The sequence below is a fragment of the Henckelia pumila genome, unplaced genomic scaffold (assembly GCF_033568475.1).
Source record: "Henckelia pumila isolate YLH828 unplaced genomic scaffold, ASM3356847v2 CTG_461:::fragment_3, whole genome shotgun sequence".
NCBI classification, from domain to species: domain Eukaryota; kingdom Viridiplantae; phylum Streptophyta; class Magnoliopsida; order Lamiales; family Gesneriaceae; genus Henckelia; species Henckelia pumila.
In genome coordinates, this window is record NW_027331831.1 from 16039047 (window position 1) to 16064567 (window position 25521).

Here is a 25521-nt window from a genome sequence, read left to right on the forward strand (position 1 = left end):
GATTGGAAGCCACGAAAACTACACAGGAACCAAAAATCTGCTCACTTGGCTGAATCACAGACCACTACCAACGCTGGACTTGAAGACATGCTACGACAATTCCTCCATCAGACCAAACTTTCAACAAATACTGATGGTCACAACTCTAAATCTCCTACTGTTGCTATGGCACAAACAGGTACAATCAGCCAAACTTTTCTGTCCACGTCACAGCAGCCTAATTGTTGGATTGTAGATACCGGGGCTTCAGATCATATGACAGGGTCCATAAAAGTCTTTGATGATTATACCAACTGTCACGACAGAATAAATGTGTGGGTAGCAGATGGAAAAACCTCACCAGGGGTGGGCCAGGGGACGGTTTGCTTACCCAATACGATATTGAAATCTGTTCTTTTTGTGCCTAGTTTGACATACAATCTCTTGTCTGTTAGTAAGTTGACACATGATATGGATTGTGTAGTGACTTTTTTCTCCTCTCATTGTGAATTTCAGGATCGTTCTTCGGGAAAGATGATTGGCAGTGCTGAGAAGAAAAATGGCTTGTACTACCTTTCGAGAGTTGAGAATTCCAGTAGTATGAGTCAAACAATAGAAGGTCATTATCTGTTGTTTCCAATTCTGATATTTTGATATGGCATCAACGTTTGGGACATCCTAGTTTCTCTTATATGAAAATTTTGTATCCTCATCTTTTCATCAATAAAAAGAAAGTTTTGTTTCAGTGTGAGCATTGTGTTCTTGCAAAACAACCCAGAAGTACTTATCTGCCCCATACATATAAACCCACAAAACCATTTAACTTGATTCATAGTGATATTTGGGGTCCGTCTCGCATATCTAATCTGAATCGAACTCACTGGTTTATACTTTCATTGATGACCATACTCGGGTTTGCTGGGTCTATTTGATGAAAGATAAATCAGAGGTGTTTCACTGGTTTAAACAATTTCACAAATTTGTCCAAAATGTTTCCAATCCACTATCCAAGTTCTTCGAACAGATAATGGTCGGGAATATTTCTCTCGTGATTTTTGTCAATATATGGGGGATAATGGGATACACCACCAAAGTTTGTGTGTTGACACACCTAAGCAAAACGGGGTTGCTGAACGAAAAAACCGTCATTTGTTGGAAGTAGCTCGATCACTTATGTTCACTAGTTCTGTTCCTAATTCTTTTTGGGGGGAGGCCATTCTTACGTCCACCTATTTAATTAATCGTCTACCTTCAAAGACACTTAAATTCAGAACTCCTTTGAATCTTCTTGTTGATTACTTCCTAACTATTAATCTGTTCAGTTCATTGTCTCCAAAGGTATTTGGTTGCACTACATATGTCCATAATACACAGCCAAATCGAAGTAAACTCGATCCCAAAGCATTTAAATGTGTCTTCGTTGGGTATTCTCCGACCCAAAAAGGATACAAATGTTATTCTCCTTTCCTTAAGCGTTGGTTTGTCTCTTGTGATGTCACTTTTTTTTAAAATAAGTTATTCTATTCCAAGGACAGTTTTCAGGGGGAGAGTTTTGATGAAAACAGTCATTGGGATCCCACCGTGTCATTGACTATCTCACAAGATGTCTCTCATTTGCATATATCTTCTGCACCTACTGCACCAATGCATGAACACGAGAGTACACCAAGTCCAGTTTCACATCAAGTTCAATGGGAAAAACAGAATTCCATGAAACCTCTTCAAACCTATTCTCGCAGGCCTAAAGCTCCTCAGCACAATCAATTATCGAACCAAGAATCGGTTTCTGGTACGAACAATGACTTGGAGGTGCCCATTGCAATACGGAAAGGGGTAAGATCATGCACTAAACATCCTATCTCAAATTTTCTAACTTGCAGCAAATTATCTCCCTCTTTTAAAGCCTTTACAGCAAAGATTGATGATGTAAAAGTGCCAAAAGATATTTATGAAGCTCTAAAAGACCCAAAGTGGAATGCTGCTGTGCAGGAAGAGATTAGGGCATTACATGAAAACAAAACTTGGGAAGTGGTTGACTTACCAAAGGATAAGAAAGTAGTTGAGAGTAGATGGGACTTTACTGTAAAATACAAGGAAGATGGAGAAGTTGAAAGCTACAAGGCTCGGTTAGTGGCACAAGGCTTCACACAAACATATGGAATTGATTATGAAAAAACGTTTGCTCCAGTGGCAAAGCTCAATTCTATTCGTGTTCTCCTGTCTCTGGCAGCAAATCTAGATTGGGAATTGCATCAACTTGATGTAAAGAATGCGTTTTTGAATGGAAATCTTGAGGAAGAAGTGTATATGAGGATTCCACCGGGGTTTGAGTTAGAACAAGAACAAGGTAAAATTTGCAAGCTTAGAAAGTCACTGTATGGTCTGAAACAGTCCCCACGTGCATGGTTTACTAAATTCAGTTTGACTCTTATCCGAATTGGATATGTTCAAGGAAAGGCAGAACACACTATGTTCATAATAAGCGAAGAAGATGAAAAAAAAGTCATTCTAATTGTGTACGTGGATGATATTATCATCACAGGAGATGATATTACCGAAATCCAGAAGCTCAAGAATCAGCTGAAGGAAGAATTCCAAGTAAAGAATTTAGGACCCTTGAAATATTTCTTTGGGATGCAAACCAGTGGGAACTCCATTGGAAAGAAATTGGAGAAGCAAGATTAAAGATGATGACCCTTCTGTGGACACAGGGAGATACCAGCGCCTAGTTGGTAGGTTGATTTACCTCTCCCTTACACGACCAGACATTGCATATGCTGTGAGTGTTGTAAGTCAATTCATGCATTCACCGACCCAGAGACATCTAGAGGCAGTGAATCACATTCTGAGATATCTTAAAGGGACACCAAGTAGAGGGCTGATGCTTCTTAAAAATGAGAACATAAGTATTGAAGGTTATGTTGATGCTGACTGGGCAGGGAGTGAGGATTGCAAATCAACTTCAGGATATTGCACCAAGCTATGGGGAAACTTGGTTACTTGGAGGAGTAAAAAACATTCAGTCGTGGCAAGGAGTAGTGCAGAAGCAGAGTATCGGGCTATTGCTCAAGGAAAGAGTGAAGTTATATGGCTTGAGAGAATAATGCAGGACTTGCAAATTCCCATTCACCATCCTACAAAGTTGTACAGTGACAGCAAATCTGCCATTAGCATTGTAAAAAATCCTATTCAGCATGATCGAATGAAACATGTAAGAATTGATCGAAGCTTCATCAAGAACGAAATTGAGGAAGGAGGCATCAATTAATGTTATATTTCCTCTCAAGCACAAGAGGTGGATATCCTAACAAAGAGTCTCACTAAACCAAGTCATGAAGATCTACTGAGCAAGCTTGGAATGCGCAATATCTATTCCTAAGCTTGAGGGGGAGTGTTGGAGAATATTGAAAATATATTCTGTTGTATTTTTTCCTTAGATAGAATAGGAAAGTATCTACAATATAATTTTCTTATTATTTACTTCCTTAAATTGTACGTAGACAAGCATGTATAAATTGTGTATCTTTGTTAATGAGATGTAAGCAAAAAAGTTTTCTTTCTAATTCTTGTTTCAAAAGCATAGAGGCTCATCATACATCCTTCAATTGGTCTAAATATATTACTTTGTCAGGGCCTACCAAGCAGCATTATGAGCAGGAAAATTCAAAAGCAATTCCATATGCCAGGTTCTAGAGATAGTGAATTTTCAGTAATCATCAGCTTACACGACAAAATATCATGAAAGACCAACAGTGAAAAGGACAAAAATTAGATGATCTAAATTATAACTTTCTCATTTTATTTTGTGACAGCTGTACAGAAAAAAAAAAAACAGAAATGCCACTCACATAGTGGTTGACATAGGTCAGGGGAGAACCATTGGAAACTTAGCAATGGAACACGAGGTTAATATGAATCTGAGTGATCAATAGAGGATTCAAAGATGGGGAAAAAGAGGTACATGCCACCAAGCTCATGGTCAGTGATAAAACAATTCCATGTATGCATACAAAATGTGGCGTATAATAAGCATATTGACAACTTCAGTGATGGCAAAGTAGACCAAACCATAATTCAAGAACTAGTAACTCAATCACCTGCTCTGAACATGCCATAGAACCATGGCATGCTAATAGTAAAACGCGGCTTGTATCTCCTAGTATAGGATGAGTTTGAAGCTTATGCTTTAGAGCGCTTATGTCATCCCACCCAGTCAAAAAAACTAAAACAGCACCTGGTATTTCATTCTCACATATATTGCACAGAAGGTATTCTACGAGGTTGAAACCAAGTGAATCAGGATTCCAGCAAGACAGAGACTCTTGTGTCTGAGAAGTATAATCCTTGAAGTCAGTATTAATAAGTGCATCCTGATTCATTTTCCAAGAAGTTCATGATATCAGCACAAAGAAATATCATATAAGCAATGCAGTCAGCAGAGAAACCAGAACACCTCAACTGCAGAAACAATTCGGCTCTTTCTCTTTCTTGTTGATTGTTTGCTTATCTTCCACATCTTGTCAACACCAAAATCATCAATCTGGTTATGAGGGGTCAATTGGTATCCCAAAGTCTCCAAAATGCTTTCTAAGAAATGATGTTGAACAGAATAAGTAAAACCCTGAACTAAACACAGGAAAATATTCAGGATAACTTCATTTTCAGTGAAACATTCTTAGAAATGAATCAGTAATAAACAAATTAAAAGAATTAGCCCTCAAGAACACACTTAATAATAGAAAAGCCCATAAAATAACTTGTATCCTTTCCCCCAACTCTTGTAAAAAAAATAATCGATTCTTTGGCAGCACAAAAACCAAATATAGTGTCGTAGAAAATAGACAAGGCATGGGATGGGAGAATTTGAATGATATTATTGATCTATTGGGAAAAAAAAGTACACGATACATCTTTTATAGATCTAGTCTGCCAAACCTAGAATCTAATCTAGTGAACATAATCTGATAAAGGAATTTAAAATACAAACTTATTTATCCTAACAAGTAAGTAGATAATGGTCAATCAACACTCCCCCTCAAGCTGGGTCATATATGTTGATCATCCCAAGCTTGGAACCTACATCTTCTAACGCAGGCCGATGAAGAGCTTTAGTCAACATGTCAGCTACTTGCACGTGTGTAGGAATAAAGACATAAAGTTGAGGTCAATGAACATCTCCTCAATCTTTTCACTTATAAAATGTGTAGAATAAAATAAAATATAAAGTAGATTGTGTGAATATTTCTATGGTTGGTAGGATTTGTTAAATATTTGTAACTTGGTAAGAGTATATTATCTTTCTGTTTTTATGGATTATATTCTCTCTTTGTATTCTATTTAAATGTGTACCTTATAGTCAATTGAATATTGATTTATTACTCCAATCCTCTGTAATTTATATGGTATCAGAGCCATAAAGTTCGAAATCAGTCTCCTCTCTCGAAATTTTCATCTCCAAAAATGTCATCGGACTCATCAAAACCCAATGAGAATTCTGAGAAGTCGTCAGCGTCTCTTGCTCCTCTTTCCGGGAGTGATAATTCATCTCTTCAAATCACTGCCCACAAACTCAACGGCCACAATTACTTACAGTGGGCACAATCTGTCAAAATTGTAATATGTGGCCGTGGAAAAATGGGATATCTTACCGGCGAACTCGAGTCACCTAAGAAGTCGGATCCTACATACAAAACTTGGGTGGCTGAAAATTCCATTGTTCTCGCATGGCTCATCAATTCCATGGAGAACAACATCAGCCGCCGTTATTTGTGGTTCCAAACTGCCAAAGAGGTATGGGACGCTGCTCGTCGGATGTATTCTGACCTTGGGAATGCCTCGCAAATCTTCGAGCTTCGTTCAAAACTCAAGGAACTACAGCAGGGTTCTAATTCCGTGACCCAATACTTTACTGATCTTCAAGACTTGTGGCAAGAGTTGGATCTTTTCCTGGACAACACTCCCACTTGTGCTGATTGCAGCGTCAAAGTTCGTCAGAATCTGGAAAAAGAACGTGTCTTTGATTTCCTGGCAGGACTCAATCGGGAACTCGATGATGTTCGAGGTCGTATTGTTGCACGAGAGCCATTCCCATCTCCTGAAGATGCATTCGCTGATGTTCGGCGTGAAGAGATGCGCCGCAAAGTCATGCTACCCACCTCCTTGCCAGCAGCATCTTCTGCCCCAGAAGTCTCTGCCTTGATCTCAAATAAATTCCACAGCCCGGGCCAGCGTCAAGGCAAACGCCCTTGGTGCGAACACTGCAAACGTCCTGGACATACCAAGGACAAGTGCTGGGAAATATACGGCAAACCAGTGGACTGGCAACCACGGAAACAACCCCAAGGTCGTGGTTTCCAAACCCAAATAGCCCAAGAGCAGCCTGCATCTTCTGACATCACTGCACCATTCACAAAGGAACAGATAGAGCAAATTGAACAATATTGTCGTCTCCTGCATCAGTCCTCCCTCAATCCAGCTCCAACTCCAACTGTTGGTTCTTGCTCCATCACCCAATCTGGTAAAATTCCGTCTGCCATAAATTCTTGTGATGCTGAGTCTTGGATTGTCGATTCTGGAGCCTCCGATCATATGACGGGCAACTCTACTCTTTTTTCTAGTTACATTCCGTGCACTAGCCGTACCACAGTTAGAATAGCTGATGGTTCTTTGACTCGTGTTATGGGCCTTGGCAATATTCAATTGTCAAGAGATATCATCCTTAAATCTGTTTTTCATGTCCTTTCCTTGAAGTGTAATCTGATATCTGTCAGTAAACTAACTAAGGATAATAAGTGTGTCGTCAAATTCTTACCTTTCTCTTGTTTATTTCAGGAACTACCATCGGAGAAGACGATTGGCAGTGCTAGGATTCACCATGGTCTTTACTACTTCGAGAATGCTCCGTCCGTCTATCGACAGTCTCTTTTGTCCAGTGTCTGTTCTCCACCTGTTTTGAATCTTTCAAAAATAATGTTGTGGCACCATAGACTTGGCCATCCTAGTTTTTTATATTTAACGTTTGTTTCCCTCCTTGTTTGTGAGTAATAAAAATCTTGATTTGGTTTCATGTGATATTTGTCAACTTGCAAAGCATACAAGAGTTTCTTTATCTCCAAAGCCGTATACACCCTCGTCACCTTTTTCATTAATTCACAGTGATATCTGGGGTCCCTCCCCGGTTACGACACTTCAGGGAAAACGATGGTTTCTAACATTTATAGATGATCACACACGAGCCACCTGGGTTTATCTTCTCAAAAACAAATCTGACACATATGCCACATTCACCAACTTTCACCAAATGATTCAAACTAAATTTAATACCCGCATCCGCACCCTAAGAACCGACAATGGTACAGAATATTTCAATACCACTCTCGGTGACTATCTCAACTCCCATGGTATTTCCCATCAGAGTTCCTGTGTTGATACTCCCCAACAAAACGGGGTATCCGAACGGAAAAATCGCCATCTTCTTGAGGTTGCTCGTGCCCTTTTGTTCACCATGAATGTTCCTAAATACCTCTGGGGTGATGCAGTTCTCACCGCTGCCTTTCTCATTAATCGTCTACCCAGCCGACCACTCCACTTCCAAACTCCCATGTCTTTCCTTACAAAAGAATTCCCTCATAGTCATATCTCCACTCACCTTCCGCTTAAGACATTTGGGTGTACGGCATTTGTGCATGTCCATAATCACAATCGCAGCAAACTTGATCCTCGAGCCATTAAAACTGTCTTCGTGGGTTATTCTGCCTCTCAAAAAGGTTACCAATGTTATTGTCCTAAAACGAGAAAAATGTATGTCTCCTGTGATGTCACCTTTCTCGAGACTACACCTTTTTTCTCCTCATCTCCGCTTCAGGGGGAGACTTCTCATGAAGCTCGTTGGGATACTACTCCTCTTCTTGGTGTACCAATTGATCCTGTACCAATTGATCCTCTATTTTTCACGTGTCCTGACTCGTCTACAACCAACACTCGAGTACATGATTCCACTACACCTCATATTCCTGTGTTAGAAACAGAAACAGAATCAGCACCACGCAAAGAATTGTATGTCTATTCACGAAGGAACAAATCTCAGGTAACTAAAGATGCAGTGAATCCTAGCCACAGTCAAGAGAATGAACCGATGGTAGATTCTTCTCTGTCAGGTACCACTCATGATCTTGATGTACCTATAGCTTTTAGAAAGGGTGTGAGATCTTGTACTAAACATCCCATTTCTAACTTTGTTTCTTATTCGAATCTATCCTCTTCATTTCGTGTCTTTACTTCTACATTGTCTAGTATAATCATTCCCAGGTCAATTCAAGAAGCTCTAAATGTTCCAGAATGGAAGGCTGCAGTGCTGGAAGAAATGAGCGCCCTACAACAGAATAATACATGGAGCTTGGTACAATTGCCACAAGGAAAAAATACAGTCGGGTGTAGATGGGTATTTACAGTAAAGTACAAGGCTGATGGTTCAATCGAAAGACATAAAGCACGCTTGGTTGCCAAGGGATTCACACAAACTTATGGTATAGATTACACTGAAACTTTCGCACCTGTTGCAAAATTAAACACTGTTAGAATCCTTCTATCTTTGGCTGCCAATCTTGATTGGCCACTTCATCAGCTGGATATTAAAAATGCCTTCCTTAATGGTGAACTTGAAGAGGAAGTGTACATGAGTCAACCTCCTGGTTTTGAGGAAAGGGTTGAAAGTCAGATTGTGTGCAAGCTCCACAAATCTCTGTATGGGCTCAAACAATCTCCTCGTGCTTGGTTTGACAGATTCTCCAAAGTTATTAAAAAGTTCGGCTACAGTCAGGGACAAGCAGACCATACACTATTCGTTAAACACTCCAAGAACGGGAAGATAACCATTCTTATAGTGTATGTTGATGATATAATTGTCACAGGAGACGACAATCAAGAAATGCAGAATATTAAGCTGATGATGGCTAAGGAGTTCGAAGTTAAAGATCTTGGGACACTCAGATACTTCTTGGGAATGGAAATTGCTAGAAGCAAGAAAGGGATTTCTATTTCTCAACGAAAGTACACATTGGATCTATTGGAGGAAACTGGAATGTTAGGGTGCAGGCCAAGCCAAACGCCGATTGAATTGGGGAATAAAAAACAAATGTTGGAGGGAAATTCAGTAGATAAAGAAAGTTATCAGCGACTCGTGGGAAAACTCATCTATCTCTCACATACTCGCCCAGATATTGCATTTGGAGTTAGTCTCGTAAGTCAATACATGCACTCACCTTGTCAAGGTCATCTTGATGCAGTTTACAGAATATTGAGGTATTTGAAGCAAACACCTGGTCGAGGTCTATTCTTTGCAAAATGTGATGATCGAAGAGTGAGTGCATTCACAGATGCAGATTGGGCAGGCTCTGTTACTGATCGAAAGTCAACATCAGGATATTGTACCCGAGTGTGGTGTAATTTAGTAACTTGGAGAAGCAAGAAACAATCGGTGGTTGCAAGAAGTAGTGCAGAAGCTGAGTATAGGTCAATGGCACATGGAGTATGCGAGCTCATCTGGATCCAAAGAGTGATGAAAGAACTTAAAATGGAGTGCACAGAACCTATGCAGCTCTACTGTGATAACAAATCTGCCATAAGTATAGCTCACAACCCTGTTCATCATGACAGAACTAAGCATGTCGAAGTAGATCGGCACTTTATTAAAGAAAAAATTGATGGAGGGATTGTCAGGCTTGAATATGTTCCCACAACTCATCAACTTGCTGATCTACTCACAAAAGGATTGTCCGAACAAACTCATGAATTTCTTGTTGGCAAGCTTGGTCTCATCAACATCTACAGTCAAGCTTGAGGGGGAGTGTAGAATAAAATAAAATATAAAGTAGATTGTGTGAATATTTCTATGGTTGGTAGGATTTGTTAAATATTTGTAACTTGGTAAGAGTATATTATCTTTCTGTTTTTAGGAGATTAGATTCTCTCTTTGTATTCTATTTAAATGTGTACCTTATAGTCAATTGAATATTGATTTATTACTCCAATCCTCTGTAATTTATAAAATGTCTATCCACTTCAACGTGCTTTCTCCTATCACGGTGGACCGGATTCTTCGCCATACGTATAGCTGGTTGATTGTCGCATAGTACCTCTAAAGGTTGACTGCCTTCAAGTTTCAGTTCATTAAGTAGTTTTTTCAACCACATTCCTTCACATATACCATGGACCAATTCTCGATATTCGGATTCAACACTACTGTGAGCTACCACAGACTGTTTCTTACTTCTCCAAGTCACGAGATTTTCCCACACAAATGTGCAATAAGCTGATGTAGAGCGTCTATCGGCATGGAAACCAGCCCAATCAGCATCGCTATACACCTTGATATCTCTGTTTAAGGACTTTTTAAAGAATATCTCAAAACTCGATACAGAGCTTTCCTATGATCTTCCATGGGGTTGTCATAAATTCACTAACAGCAAATCCAATGTCAGGGCGAGTATGTGAAAGGAAAATCAGTTTGCCAACTAGCCTTTGATGCCTCCCTTTATTTTTTGCTACAAGTTTAACATTAGCATTCATTAGCGTATCTACTGGTTTGCACCCCAACATTCCGGTTTCTTTCAATAGGTCTAGCACATATTTCTCTGTGAAATTGAAATCCCCAAAGATTATCTACCTACTTCCATACCCAAGAAATATTTGAGGTGTCCCAGATCCCTCATTTCAAATTCTTTTGAGAGTTATGATTTGACATGAATCATCTCTTCATTGCAATTTCCAGTAAGAACAATGTCGTCAACATAAACGATAAGAACAGTGATCCTCCTTTCTTTTGAGTGTTTGACAAACAAGGTGAGAACAAATTGACCCTGGGTGTAGCCATTTCCTTTCAATACACTCGAATATTGATGAAATCATGAAACCAAGCCCGAGGTGATTGATTAAGGTCATACAAAGATTTCCTTAATTTGCAGACTTTGTTGATAGTCGACTCCATCTAAAATCCAGGTGGGATATCCACATAAATTTCTTCCTCGAGGTCTCCACCAAGGAAGGCGTTTTTTTTTTTAATGTCTAACTGATGTAAGGGCCAATCCAAGTTGCAGCAATTGACAAAAGGACTTGAATGGTGTTTAATCTAGCCACAAGAGCAAAGGTTTCTTGATGGTCAATGCCACATGATTGTGTGTCTCTTTGCTACCAATACAGCTTTGAATCTTTCTGTGCTTACATCAGCTTTGGGTTTAACAGAAAAGATTCACTTGCATCCTACAGTAGGCTTTCCCGGTACAAGATCAGTCATGACCCAGGCATTGTTCTTCTCAAGAGCCTATATTTCATCAAAGACAGCAGCTTTTCACTTTAGATGGTTGTGAGCAACTCCTATGGTTGATGGAATCTGAACCCGATCTAATCTAGAAACAAAGACTCGATATGCAGGTGATAAATGGTCAAGAGAAACAAAATTACATTTAGGGTGAAATGTACAAGATCTCCTGCCTTTCCTCAGTGCTATAGGCCTACCTTCATGATCACTATGTAAGTTTACAGGAGAATTGTAATCAAGAGCAGTCGTACCTTGTATATTTTCAGTAGATATTGGCTCTGAGGGAGACTCGTGGGTATGCTGAATTTGTTCAGGGTGTTGTTTTCTCCAAGTATACACTTTGAGCGGCTGATTTGTTGAAAGGTTAGGAGTTGGTTCAGGTGCAGAAGTATGGCTAGTTGTTTCGAGTGGTTCCAATTGTGGTGGGGCTGTCGTGATATGTTCCCAGTCGTGAGATTCACTCAGCTCTGTCTCCCCTTGAATCGAAGATTTGGGATAGAAGGGATCACTTTCGAAAAATGTGACATCCATGGAAGTGTAAAACTTCTTTGTTATGGGAGAATAACACTTGTACTTTTGGTTGGGACAGTACCCAAGGAAGAGGCACTTGATTACCCTTTCCAACTTCCCACGATCATGCTGGTGGATGTGCACAAAGGCAGAACCACCAAAAACTTTGAGGGTAAGAAAAGAAGCCAGGAGAAAAGTATCAACCAGCGTGTTATAGCGGAGGACACGAGATGGCTTACGATTAATGAGATATGCCTTAGGACCGCATCGCCCCAAAAATGCTTTGGATATTGTTCTTGAAGGATAAAGGCAAGCTACCTCAAGAAGGTGATGGTTTTTGTGTTCTGAAACTCCATTCTGTTGAGGGGAATCAACATAAGAATTTTGATGATGGACAATTCCTTGGCTTTGGAGATATGACCCTAGGACAAAATTGAAGTAATCTTTGGCTCGGTTGGTTTTTAAAAATTTTATACGGGTAAAAAATTGTGATTGTATCATAACATTTAATTTTTTGAATAGTTGGGAAGTCTCAAGTTTGTCCGTCATGAGAAACACCCTAGATACGGGTATGGTCATCTACGAATAAAAAAAACCAACGAGAACCGGTGATATTTTTCACACATGATGGACCCCAGATGTCACTATGAATGACTGCAAAATGTTCGGATGGTTTATAAGGTTGTGGTTTGAAATTAGCACCTGTATGTTTAGAAAATTGGCACACATCACATTGAATAAACCTGGAGCTTTTATTAAGAAAGAACGGAGGAAACAATTTCGAGATATACAAATTGGGATGCCCTAATCGATAGCGCCTTAACAGGACGTCGCCATCAATAGTTGACTGAAATGCAGAAGTAGAAATTAAAGAACAGATGTTGCTCCAGGCCGTGGGTGGTGGTGGCAAAGGCATCTTTAGGAGATACAATCCTGCACAATACTCAGCATTACCAATCATCCATCTTCCCCGAGTCCAATTCCAGAAAAATACAAAAATTTTGGGAAAATTTAGTGATCCACTTCAAATCCCTATTGAGGCGATTCACTGAAAAAAGTTACGATCAAGATCTGGAACAAATAATACAGAATGTAAAGTCAAATAATTTGATTTATGTAACTGTCCCAGAGCCGAGAACTTAAGCACAAGAGCCGTTGGCAATGCGAACGGAGGAAGATGTGACACGGGCTGTAAGACTGCAAAATCCTCAAATTTCCAGTCATGTGCTCCGAAGCCCCGGAGTCAATAATCCAAAAATTGGTTAAGGCATGCTGCGAAATTAGTGCAACTGGAGAATTACCTTCGTGTGCAACACTTTTAGCACCAATAAATGAGGGGTTGGAGTTGGGAATTGCCTGGCTCAACAACTTATGAAGCGTCTCGAGTTGTTCTTTGTTGAAGCGTGGTGGGTCTTGAGCAGGAGGTTCTGCCATGACAAAGTTTGCACGTTTGTTGCGGGCAGCTTTCCAGTTAGCAGGCTTCCCGTGAATTATCCAGCATGTCTCCAAGGAATGGGTGTTTTTCTTGCACTTCTCGCACCAAGGTCTGCCCGAACGAATAGTCTGACTTGGGGCTGAAGTCTGCAAAAATAGTCCAGCAAGAATATCTGTAGTATCAACATTCAAGGAGGAAGAATGTGTAGGTCGATGAGAAGCAAGTGCAGAGCCTTCCACCAGTGGGGCCGTGGAGGAAGAGCCCAGCACCAATTTCCGCCTACTCTCCTCATGGCGGACTGCCGAAAGACTTCCCGGAGTTTAGGCAATGGTCTGATGGCAAGAATCAGCCCACACACATCATCCAATTGATGGTTGAACCCCAACAAAACATTGAAGATGCGCTTTTGTTCAATAATGGATTTGTAGCGTGCATTATCATCCAAACACTTCCATTCATAAGCTTTGAATAAATCCATTTGTGCCAATAGCGGGTAAGGGTTGAAAAATATTGCGTGGCGGAAGAATTACTCTGTTTCAGATCATGAAGGAGTCTCTTCTGTCTCGAATAGTACAGCAATATTTTCCTTGTACAAGTATATCTCGGGCAGCCTCCCAAATCTGTGGCAGTGGGATAGAGGAGGAAATTTTCACCTATTTCAGGAATCATAAAGTGGATAAGCCAAGACATAACCATATTACTCTCGGATTTCCAGATTTTAAAACCCTTGTCCTCTTTCTTTGGACGACGAGATGCACTGGATAACAAATCATCTTTGCCTTTTCCGCAAATGAACATCATCACTGATTGGGACCATTGCAAGTAATTGTGTCCATTTAGTTTATGACTTGTGACGGGGATGGCCGTGTGATCTGAAATTCCTGCCAAATGTTGCGTAGGGTTTAAGGAGAATGGATCGGGTGGGGAAGAGGAATCACCCGGTGACGTGGCCATGGCGTACTTTGTCATTGTCCACTTATGCTCTCTGGCAACATGTCGCAGAAAATAGACTAGGCATGGGATGGGAGAATGCGAATGATATTATTGATCTATGGAAGAAAAGAAGTACACGATACATCTTTTATAGATCTAGTCTGCCAAATCTAGAATCTACCTTAGTGAACATAATCTGATAAGGAATTTAAAATAAAAAATTATTTATCCTAACAACTAAGTAGATGATGATCAATCAACATATAGTAACACACAAAAAAAAAACACGTTCCAACTATATTTGCCCAAGAAAAGTATATCAAGGTGCACTACACTCTTCTCAAAAGAATTGCATCGAAATACCGGCCTCTAATTGGAGTTATTTTCCGGATATGTTTCTAATCCATCTCATTTTCATTTTCATTTTCATTTTCTTTACCAAAACAACAGTTTCATTTCATTTTCAACTCTCCCAATGTAACTACTACTTTTAAATCATCTTTGCGTCACTCTCCAAAATACTCCGCATGATGCGACATTGTTCATCAACATATTCTCAACTGACATAACATACATATACTAGAAAATGTCTCATCATAAAAACAAAATCAAGCATACATACATTCTCTAATGCATTATCCAAAACACATCTCCAGAATACGTCTTTTGAAATACCACAAATTCAGATAATTTTGTTAAGTACATCTTTTAAAGCAGAAAATATATCAATAACTAAAATGCTTCATCCATAACTTCCGGCAACAAAACCTTCAACCTTCATGCCATAAAGAGTATGATACTTCCAATCACTAGCATGACACATGAACAGAACTCCTTAAAGATATAGTAAAAAAGAGAATGGATCTGGATGAATGAAGATATTTAAGCCAAAAATCAGCCAAGCACACGGACGAGAAAGAAATACTAGATCCTCACCGGGATATGTACCACTGGAGCCCCACTGAAGTACGATGAGAAGAAATCTGCATCTAGGGTTGCACTCATTAAAATAAGCCTTAATTGTGGTCGAAGAGGAAGCAGATCTTTCAAAACAACCAGCAGAAAGTCTGTTCAGCAAACATTCAGAACTGTAAAGAAAAATACTGGACAGAGTTTAATTTACAAAGTGCATTAATGCAATGAATACCTTCATTTATGCCACGCTCATGAATTTCATCCACGATAACATGTGTTACATCCTTCAAATTTTTATCAACTAATAATCTACGCAACAGGATGCCAGTTGTGCAGAAAAGGAGGTGGGTATCCCTTCCTTTGATACCCTCTAGCCTCACTTTATATCCAACCTATAAAACAGGAGGCAAATATAAGATATACATTACAAGCCATATCCAGAAATGATAAATTATAACCCTTTTTTATTTTTCTCAAAAACGACGTTATATTATAATAAAAAAAAGATGGTGATTACAAAAAGCGGACCAGAGGTCCACGTAAAAAAGCTAAAAACTGGAGTTAGTTAACCAAAAATTAAACTCCAATCCCTATACAAGTCTGAGACCGCGGAATATTGGAAATCCACAATCTTGAAGTACAAGTTGGAGCCCTAAATCTTATCTTGTCCAAAGATCATAAAACCAATCTTGTTCATTTTAAAAAATCGTCCTGTTTCTATCACATCCCAGAAAATTCTACCCCTTCTGCCTAAAACCTGCCCAAGATCTGCTGCGAATAAATCTCATGGATTTCGGAATTGCCCAAAATAGACCCAACTCCTTCAACACCTTGAACCAAAGCGAGCTCGTAAAAGGGAAAGATAAATTAAAACTCAGTATGCTAGACTGGAAGACTCACTGTTTCCCCCAATTTATCCATCCTCTCGGTGGCGATCCTCTCAGAGACTGACATGACAGATAATCTCCTGGGCTGAGTGCATAAAATATTGCACATGGCCCCACGCATAGATTCAATTTCAGACTCAAGAATAAACTGTGGAATTTGCGTCGTCTTCCCACAGCCAGTTTCACCGGAAATAATGACAACCTAAAATTCAAATTTTCCACCAATTAATATCCCAATCAAAATTTATGTTCAGAGACTCTCCAATTTAAAACAAATAAATAAATAAACGAAAAGAAAAGAAAAGAAAAGGAGTAACCACTCCATTGTCACATGATGTCATCATAGCCAAGTGCACATAATAATGGTGGCATTTGGTTGAAATTTCATTTCACCTCAAATTGATTCAACTAAAGATATTTGACTAAAAGAAATTGCTTTGTTTTGGCAAAAACTTTGATAATTTGATGGCTGATGTCATGTTTAATAAAGTGAAATGTCACAATCAAGTGAAAAGGTAGATAAAATAAAATTTGCCCTTAAAATAGTAGAGAGAAAATGGTGTGATTGGGTAACATTTATATCTTATATAGTTTGTTTGCTCAAATTTTGAAATGTGTGGATAAAATCATAAAATTATAAAGTTTTTAAGTAAATTGAGTGGTTCGGACATATATACGCAACATCATCATTGCCAAGTGCAAAACCAAATCAGCAAAGAATCAACAACTTGAGATGGATACCTGGGTAATCTTAGAAATGGAGATTCAAGTTCATCGATTGCAGTGAAATCTAGTCCACTCTTTTAAATCTAGATTCATGTTTATGGAACTAAATCTAATTACGAGTTTTTGTATGTAAATATGAACTAAATGTCTTTAAACTATAGCCATGTACTAGGCACAAAATATATTTGTAGAAAAACTAGAAACAATGTATTGTAGAGAAAAATTCTATTCTCACTGAATGATGAATGAAAGATACAACCTAATTTATAAATCTGAATAAGTTAAATTAAGGAAATAATCTATTCCTACTTTAAAATATAATATACCCATATTACAAAGATTGAGATTACTAGGAATTAAGGAAAAATAATATTCAACACTCCCCCTCAAGCTGGGTAGTAAATGTTTATCATGCCCAACTTGGACTTCAACTCATCAAAGGTAGGTCGAGCTAGAACTTTTGTAAGGATGTCTGCAATTTGCAAGTGGCTTGGAACATACTGGAAATTGATTACTTTCTGCTCAATCTTTTCACTGATGAAGTGTCTATCTATCTCAACATGTTTGGTTTTGGTTCGATCGTGGTGCACTGGGTTTCTGGCAATTCTTATGGCAGCCTGATTGTCACACATCATATCTATTGGATGATTATCTTCCAATCTCAACTCGGTGAGCAGTCTTTTTACCCACATTCCTTCAGATATCCCATTGGACAAGGCGCGATATTCTGCTTTTGCACTGCTGCGAGCTACAAAGGCTGTTTCTTACTTCTCCAAGTCACAAGATTCCCCCACACAAAAGAGCAGTACCCGGAAGTACATCGCCTGTCAATTGGATAGCCAACCCAATCTGAATCGCTGAATATTTTCACATTTCTGACTGTAGTTTTCCTAAAGAGTAATCCCTTCCCAGGTGTTCCCTTTAGATATCTCAGTATGCGATATATTGCTTCCGTGTGTTCTACACTTGGGTTATTCATGTGTTGGCTGATCACACTCACAGCAAAGCCAATATCTGGTCGGGTATGAGAGAGATATATAAGTCTACCCACCAATCGTTGATATCTGCCCTTGTCAGTAGGTGTGTGATTTTCTTCTGTTCCTATCTTGATATTTGGATCCATTGGGGTGTCGGTTGGTTTGCATCCTAGCATTCCTGTTTATTTCAACAAATCGAGAACATACTTCCGCTGAGAAACTGAAATCCCAAGTGAAGATCTGGCCAGTTCCATGCCTAGAAAATACTTAAGAGGTCCAAGGTCCTTCATTTCAAATTCATTTGAAAGAACACCTTTTATCCGATTCATTTCCCTCTCATGATTTCCAGTTAGCACAATGTCATCCACATTGACAATAAGAACTGTAACTTTGTCATCAGAATTTTTAACAAACAGAGTATGATCAGATTGGCACTGTAAATATCCATCACTAGTCAGCACATTTGTAAACCGATGTAACCATGCTCTAGGTGATTGTTTCAGCCCATATAAAGATTTTTCTAGCTTGCACACTTTGTTCTTCATTGTTTCTGGCATAAATCCCGGAGGAATGTCCATGTAGACTTCTTCTTCAAGATTACCATTCAGGAAAGCATTTTTGACATCCAATTGGAATAAGGGCCAATCGAGATTTGCAGCAATAGAGAAAAGTACTCTAATAGTGTTAAGTCTGGCAACTGGTGCAAACGTCTCCTGATAATCAATTACATATGACTGTGTGTACCCCTTTGCTACTAGACGTGCTTTATACCGTTAAATACCTCCATCCGGCTTATGTTTGACTATAAAGATCCATTTGCACCCCACAGCTCGCTTTCCTGGTGGAAGTTCAGTAATCTGCCAAGATTTGTTCATTTCGAGGGCTTTGATTTCTTCAAAGGCTGCTGCTTTCCACTTTGGATCTTTGAAGGCTTCCTCGATAGATGATGGTGTCTGAACTTTATCTATACCACAAACAAAAGCACGATATGCAGGTGATAACCCTTCAAACGAGACAAAGTTACTAATTGGATGTTGAGTGCATGCCCTCTCCCTTTCCTTAATGCAATAGGTATGTCATCATTATTAGAGTCATAGTTGAGATCAACGTACCTTGATTATCTTTTGTGGATTCTGATTTTGAAGAATTGTCATGGACTGGATGATTTGGTACTGGTTCATGTGGCATCTCTGTTTGAACCTTATTTCTCCTAGAATAGACCTTGAGTGGTGTTTGACGAGGGTCGGGGTCGGACGGAGACTCAGGCAGAGTTGACTGTAGGTTACTCAAGGGTTCGAGCAGTAAAGGATCCCAATTTGGAGATTCACTACTACGCTCCCCCTGAATGGAGAAATTGGGGTAGAAAGGCTCATTTTCGAAGAAGGTAACATCCAAGGTGATAGAATTTTCTAGTGACAGGGGAATAACATTTGTAGCCTTTCTGATTGGAGGAGTACCCAAGGAAAATGCATTTTAGGGCTTGAGGGTCGAGTTTGCTGCGGTGCTGGGAATGAACGTGGACAAAGGCAGAGCAACCAAAGATTTTGAGGGGAAGAGAGTGAATAAGATGCGTTTTGGGGTACGATGCAAGGAGAGAATGGACAGGGGATTGAAATTTCAGTACCAGAGAAGGCATGCGATTAATCAAGTATGTGGCAGGACAGCTTCGCCCAGTGTTGTAAATGGCGGGAGGCGGTGGCGGTGCGGTCCGAGACCGCCTACCGCCTCGGCCGCCTTGAATTTTTTTAAAGCATTTTTATGGGTAATCATATATAGTCATGCATAAAAAAAATCTTCATAAATAAAATACCATCTATACAAGGTGAAAATAAATATATAAACTCAAACTAACCAGATAATTAATAAAGATTCATCATCATATTAATACTAAGTAATATAATTACTTTGACAAAAACACTAAGTTTAAAATTCAAAGTTTCAATCCACTAGGACATTATGCCAATAAGTACTAGACTAAACATAACTAATCTTCTAAATCATCCACATATGCACCATCAACAACATTCATAATCCTCTCGTCATCGGACTCAAAATCAACATCTTTTTCCTTCTCCTCCTCCGATGTATCTAAATCTTCATCAAGTTCTCTAATGGGGATGTTCCTTGCACTCCTTCTTGGTTGTAGCACTTCATCCGCTCCGGAGGCCTCCGCTACCATTCTCCAAGTAAGTCCGGAACCCGGCTCGACCTCATCTTCATCACCTCCATCAACAAGCCAACCTTGAGCTTCACTAGCTTGTGAGCATAGAATCGAATCTCCACCCATTTCTCTTTTACCTTTCTTCTTCATAAGATTGGCATTGAATTTGACATATACAAGATCATTCAATCTTGATGTCTCGAGCTTATTCCTCTTCTTAGTATGTATCTAAACATTTAAAATTTTAAACCATTGTCATTAATAAAATAAATGGTCTATAACATAATTTACGAATTACTACTTAACATTTACCCCTTCAAATTGACTCCAATTTCTTTCACATCCCGATGAACTACTTGTCAAAGAGAGAAATCTCATTGCCATTTTTTGTAAGTTTTCCAGTGTCACCACCATAATTGGACCACCATCCAACTTCAAAATTTAAAGAGGCAAAAAAAGTAATTAAAATTTAAACCAAAGATAGGTAAAAAAAAAAAACTACATGTATGTTAGTGAATAGAAATAAAGGAAAGAGACCGTGATTGCCATTTTTCTTCCAAAGTTACCGAATTTATTCTTATACTTCAACAATTCATCATTAGCAATGGTAGATTGCATGTTCTCATCGGTGGGAAAAACGATCTCGACACAATTCAAGAACTGATTCATAATCTTGGTGTCATTTGACATGCTTGAATCTTTGAAGTAAAAGACCGGATTCAACAAGTAAGTGGCATAGTGCAAAGGACTATCAAGTCTACCCTTAGACTTCTCATCAATAATCTTCAAACTAGGGGTGGCATTTTCCTCTTTTTTGAAAGACTTTCTAATGTCTTCTTTGGCTTGTTTAAGTGCACCCAATAAAAATGTCATTGAGGGCTTCTGGTCACCATCAACAAGACGTAAAACTTTCACCAAAGGGGTGAAAACACTCAAAGCCAAAGAAACACCATTCCAAAAAGATATACTTGTTACCGTCGCCTCCGCCGCTTTTCCCTTCACACTACTTCGTAATTTTGTTTTGCTCCACTCTTCGGATGTGAACATAAGTCTCAATTGATCTTTCTTGTCTTTGAGACTTTCCAAAGTCAAAAATGAAGTAGCAAATCTAGTCACCCCGGGCCTCACAATCTCCCTCTTCTTGGCATATTTCCTCATAATAGCCAAAGTTCTATGATGTGCATAGATGAATATGGTTAAGGCCTTTGCTTTCTCAAGCATTCCACTAAACTTTGGTAGTTTTCCAATTGCTTCAAGTATGAGGTTGATTGTATGGGTAGCACAAGAGGTCCAAAAAATTTGAGGTTGTGTATCCTTCAATAAATCCGCCGCCGCCATATTGTTTGTGGCATTGTCCGTCACTACTTGAACAACATGTTGCGGGCCAATCTCAATGATATATTTTTCAACAAACTCAAAGATGTAAAGACCGGTGTGTGCCTCCATGGATTCTTCAATCGAACCAAGAAATGAAGTGTCTAGCTTGCAATTAACACATATATTCATAATGCTTCTTCTCTTGCGATCGGTCCATGCATCGGTCATTATTGAATATCCATTTTTCATCCACTCTTCTTCATGCTTTTTTAAAGATAATTTGGTCCTCTCGACTTCTTTCTTCAAAAGTGGCTCTCTTAAAAGATATTGACTTGGAGGTTTGTAGCCCGGACCGAATTGTCCAATCGCCTCTACAAGTTGTCTAAAGCTTTGATTATTAATTGCATGAAAAGGAATTCCCGCTTCATAAATCCATCTAGCAACATACTCATGCACATCATTTGTAAACTTTAACTTCAAGGCATCATTTATGTTTTGTTGTCTTGCCTTTGTTGGATCAATTGCGGATGCCCACTTATCAATAGGCCCGAGGTGCTTTGACTTCTTTTTTGAAGAATCTCCTATCACTTGACAATCATCATCCTCTTCATCAACACCTATGTTTACCTCCGCTCTCTCTTCATTTAGTTCTTCCATTCTTTCTCGCTTTTTATTCTTGCTATTTTCAAGATAAGCTTTCACTCTTTTTTTGTCCTCATCGGAAGCTTTAGGACAAACTTCAACTTGTCCTACAATACCCGCAATATGAAGTTTCATCCTATAAACTCCTCTTTTAATAAGCCTCTTACACAACTTACATGTGATCCAATCTCTTTTTTCTTTATTATACAATATCCCATAATCCCAAACAATATCTTTTGACTTTGGCTTAAATTCCAACTCCGGTTGGTTATCATTTTCAGCCATTAATCTTCAACAAATAAAAGAAAAAAAACAGTAAATTTCAATTTTGAAATAAGAAATCTGAAATTATATGTAAAAGTTGGTGAAATATGCAAAACTAACCTAACATGCTTGCTTGTGGCGTCTGGCGGCAGCGGGCGGATGAGGTGTGTGGTGGAGGGTGGGAGAGAAAAATGAAAAAAGTGGCTAGTGTTTTTGAAATGAGTCAAGATCTAGGATTTTAAAATAGATAAACTTTGACTAGGATTTTAAAATGTATTGACTTTTGACTAAAATTTAAAATTAGTTGACTATGAACCTTGACTGAATTTAAAAAGCCTTGACCGCCTCAACCGCTTCAACCGCCTGGGCACCCGCCTCACCCGCCTCGACCGCCTCGCAGCTTGGGCCGCCTGAAACGACCGCCTCATGCCGAGGCGTGGCGGTCGAGGGCCGCCTACCGCCTAGCACCGCCTAGGCGGCCGCCTCGACCGCCATTTAGAACATTGGCTTCGCCCCAGAAGTGTTGGGGTACTTTGGTTGTGAATAAAAGAGAACGAGCTACCTCAAGCAAAGACGATTTTTACGTTCAGCGACCCCGTTTTGTTGAGGGGTGTCAGCGCACGAGCTTTGATGAATAATGCCATGAAGGGCAAGGTAATCACCCAATACAACATTAAAATAGTCATGGGCTCGATCAGAACGGAGTATTTGGATCTTGGCTGAGAATTGGGTTTGAATCATGGTATTAAAAATTTTGAACAATGAGGTGGCTTCAGATTTATCTTTCATCAAGAAGACCCAAGAGAGCCGTGTATGATCATCCACAAATAAGAGGAACCAGCAAGCGCCAGTGACATTATTGACGCGCGACGGACCCCAAATATCACTGTGGATGAGGGAGAAGGGGGCCGATGGTGTGTAAGGTTGGGACGTAAAAGAGTGACGTGTGTGTTTAGAAAACTGACAAATATCACACTGTAAAGTTTTTGAGTTTTTATTACTGAAAAGATACGGAAATAACTTAGAGAGATACAAAGAGTTTGGATGCCCTAAGCGAAAATGCCATAATAACAAGTCAATATCCCTACTGGAATTAAAAACGGAGCAGGATGTAGAAAACAATGAGGCTGGAACACTTGGAGGCCTAATTCTGGGAGAAGCGTCCAACCGGAGAAGGAATAAACCAGCACTAAGATCAGCACAGCCAATCGTCTTCCCCGAAGCCAGATCCTGAAAGATACACGAGTCACTATTAAAAACAGTGCGGCAATGGGCAGAGGAATTAAGTTGACTCACGGATAATAACTTTCTTCTGTTTTGAGCTGTATGGGCTTGTTCAACTTCTTGGACCTAACTCACCTCAAAAGCTAGCTCAAGAGGGGAGGTTTGCCCTTGTCTATATAAAGGACTCCCAGGTTATTTAGCCAACCGATGTGGGACACAAATAAGGCACCAACACACCCCTCTCACGCCAGGAATGAAACGACTGGAGCGTAAAGATATTAACGGGTGGCCAAATATGAGACGGGTGAGGCCAACTATGGGCCGTCCAACACATAACGGTGGAACCCGGTCTCTGATACCATGTAGAAAAACTAGAAACAATGTATTGTAGAGAAAAATTCTATTCTCATTGAATGATGAATGAAAGATACAACCTAATTTATAAATCTGAATAAGTTAAATTAAGAAAATAATCTATTCCTACTTTAAAATATAATATACCCATATTACAAAGATTGAGAATACTAGGAATTAAGGAAAAATAATATTCAACAATATTAATAAGTATTTTCGATCGAGGTTTAATGAATCTTTTTTGCTGATTTTATTTCATAACTTGGTATTTGTATAGCACAGCACATAAATAATTTAGTCATTCATTTGCATGATTTGTTCTTTAATGTTGAGAAAGAAGAGTGTTGTTCTGTTAGTTGTGTCCCGCATCGGTTGGGTAAATATCTTGGGAGTTTAATATATTGACAAGGACAATCCTCCACCCTAGAGCTAGCTTTTGGGGTTGAGTTAGGTTCAAGTTCATTTTCTTTAACATGATATCAGAGCCTAGATTCCGACCCTGACCCTGACCCACTGTTATGTATTGGACCGCCTATTGTTGGGCCACCCGTTAATATATCCACGCTCCAATCGTTTCATTCTTGATCATGTGGGGTGTTGACATATGTCACACATCGGTTGGATAGAGTTCCTAGGAGTTTAATATAAAGACAAGGACAACTCTCTCCCTTTGATCTAACTTTTGAGGTTGAGTTAAGTCCAAGTCCAATTTTTTTAACAAGGTATCAGAGTCAGGTTCCACCGTTATATGTTCGACCGTCCATAGTTGAGTCATCCGTTAATATCTCCACGCTCAGGAACGAAGCGTGAAAGGGGTGTGTTGGTTTGTTAGTTGTGTCCACATCGGTTGGTTAAATATCCTGAGAGTTTAATATATAGACCATGACAACCATCCCCCTAGAGTTAGGTCCAAGTCCAATTTGGCAATTTCCTTAACATGGTATCAGAGTCAGGTTCCACCGTTATTTGTTGGACCGCCATAGTTGGGTCACCCGTTAATGTCTCCACGCTCAGGAATGAAACATGAGAGGTGTGTGTTGGTGTGTTAATAGTGTCCAACATCCGTTGGGTAAATATCCTAGGAGTTTAATATATAGACAAGGACAACCCTTCCTTCAAGTGCTGACTTTTGGGGTTGAGTTAGGTTCAAGTTCATTTTCTTTAACAACGAGTATACACAAGGAACTCTTCACAAAAACCAAAGGATAAATAAAACAAAAATTTAACACTTGTGTAAGTAGGGCTGAGGAAACAATACTTTGACCTAGAATACACATTCACAAATAGCTCTAAGGGAATGAATTTTGGGAGATGCTGAATTGCTGATAGCAAGTAAATTGCTCTAATTGTAATCATTGAGAAATAAACCAATAGGATCGAACTCTACACGCCTAACAACAGTTAAAACATGTGATAACAATTTGATTCAAATATATTAAATCACACAAAAGCTCAAACGCCAAGGAGTATCGCAGATATGATGGAAAAGTATATGAGGGACTTTCTTTGGGATGGAGTAGACGGGGATTCACACTGTCATCTGGTGGCATGGGAGCAGGTTTGTAAGCCCAAAGTTCTAGGGGGTTTGGGAATAAGGACTATTTGTTTGAGGAATAGAGCTCTGCTGGGGAAATGGTGGTGGAGATTTTCAGTGGAACAAGAGACGATGTGGAAAAGGGTCATCAAGAGCAAGTACGGCTTACAAGATAATGGTTGGGATGCTGGTTTGGCTAGAAATGTTACGTTTAGGAGCCCATGGAAGTTTATTTCAAGGTCTTACTAGGCTTTTCACTCATTGGCAAGGGCGGTGGTTAGAGGGGGGACCAAAGTGACGTTCTGGGAACACGGATGGTGGGGGGAGTCTTCGTTTCGGAATCTATTTC

At 39.4% G+C, this 25521-nt stretch overlaps 2 protein-coding genes across 5 annotated transcripts in view; both read right to left on the reverse strand.

Annotated features, from left to right (window-relative positions):
* Window positions 1–25521, reverse strand: part of LOC140871448 (DExH-box ATP-dependent RNA helicase DExH5, mitochondrial-like) — a 40098-nt gene that overhangs the window by 9167 nt on the left and 5410 nt on the right. For 2 of the 4 annotated variants that reach the window (XM_073273968.1, XM_073273967.1), the window contains exons 6-10: window positions 15987–16175; window positions 15319–15478; window positions 15108–15238; window positions 4433–4600; window positions 4077–4349 (exon numbers count right to left, since the gene is read on the reverse strand). In XM_073273968.1, coding sequence (XP_073130069.1) covers window positions 4077–4349; window positions 4433–4600; window positions 15108–15238; window positions 15319–15478; window positions 15987–16175 — 921 coding nt within the window. The remainder of the gene's footprint in view (window positions 1–4076; window positions 4350–4432; window positions 4601–15107; window positions 15239–15318; window positions 15479–15986; window positions 16176–25521) is intronic. The other 2 variants (XM_073273969.1, XM_073273970.1) reach the window with 2 other exon arrangements.
* Window positions 16468–22618, reverse strand: LOC140871449 (uncharacterized). The gene is made up of 5 exons (XM_073273971.1): window positions 22181–22618; window positions 20375–22085; window positions 20150–20269; window positions 18789–20065; window positions 16468–18640 (listed from the first exon to the last, which is right to left on the reverse strand). The coding sequence occupies exons 2-4, from the start codon at window positions 22079–22081 to the stop codon at window positions 19661–19663; spliced, it is 2232 nt and encodes a 743-aa protein (XP_073130072.1). The 5' UTR covers window positions 22082–22085; window positions 22181–22618; the 3' UTR covers window positions 16468–18640; window positions 18789–19660.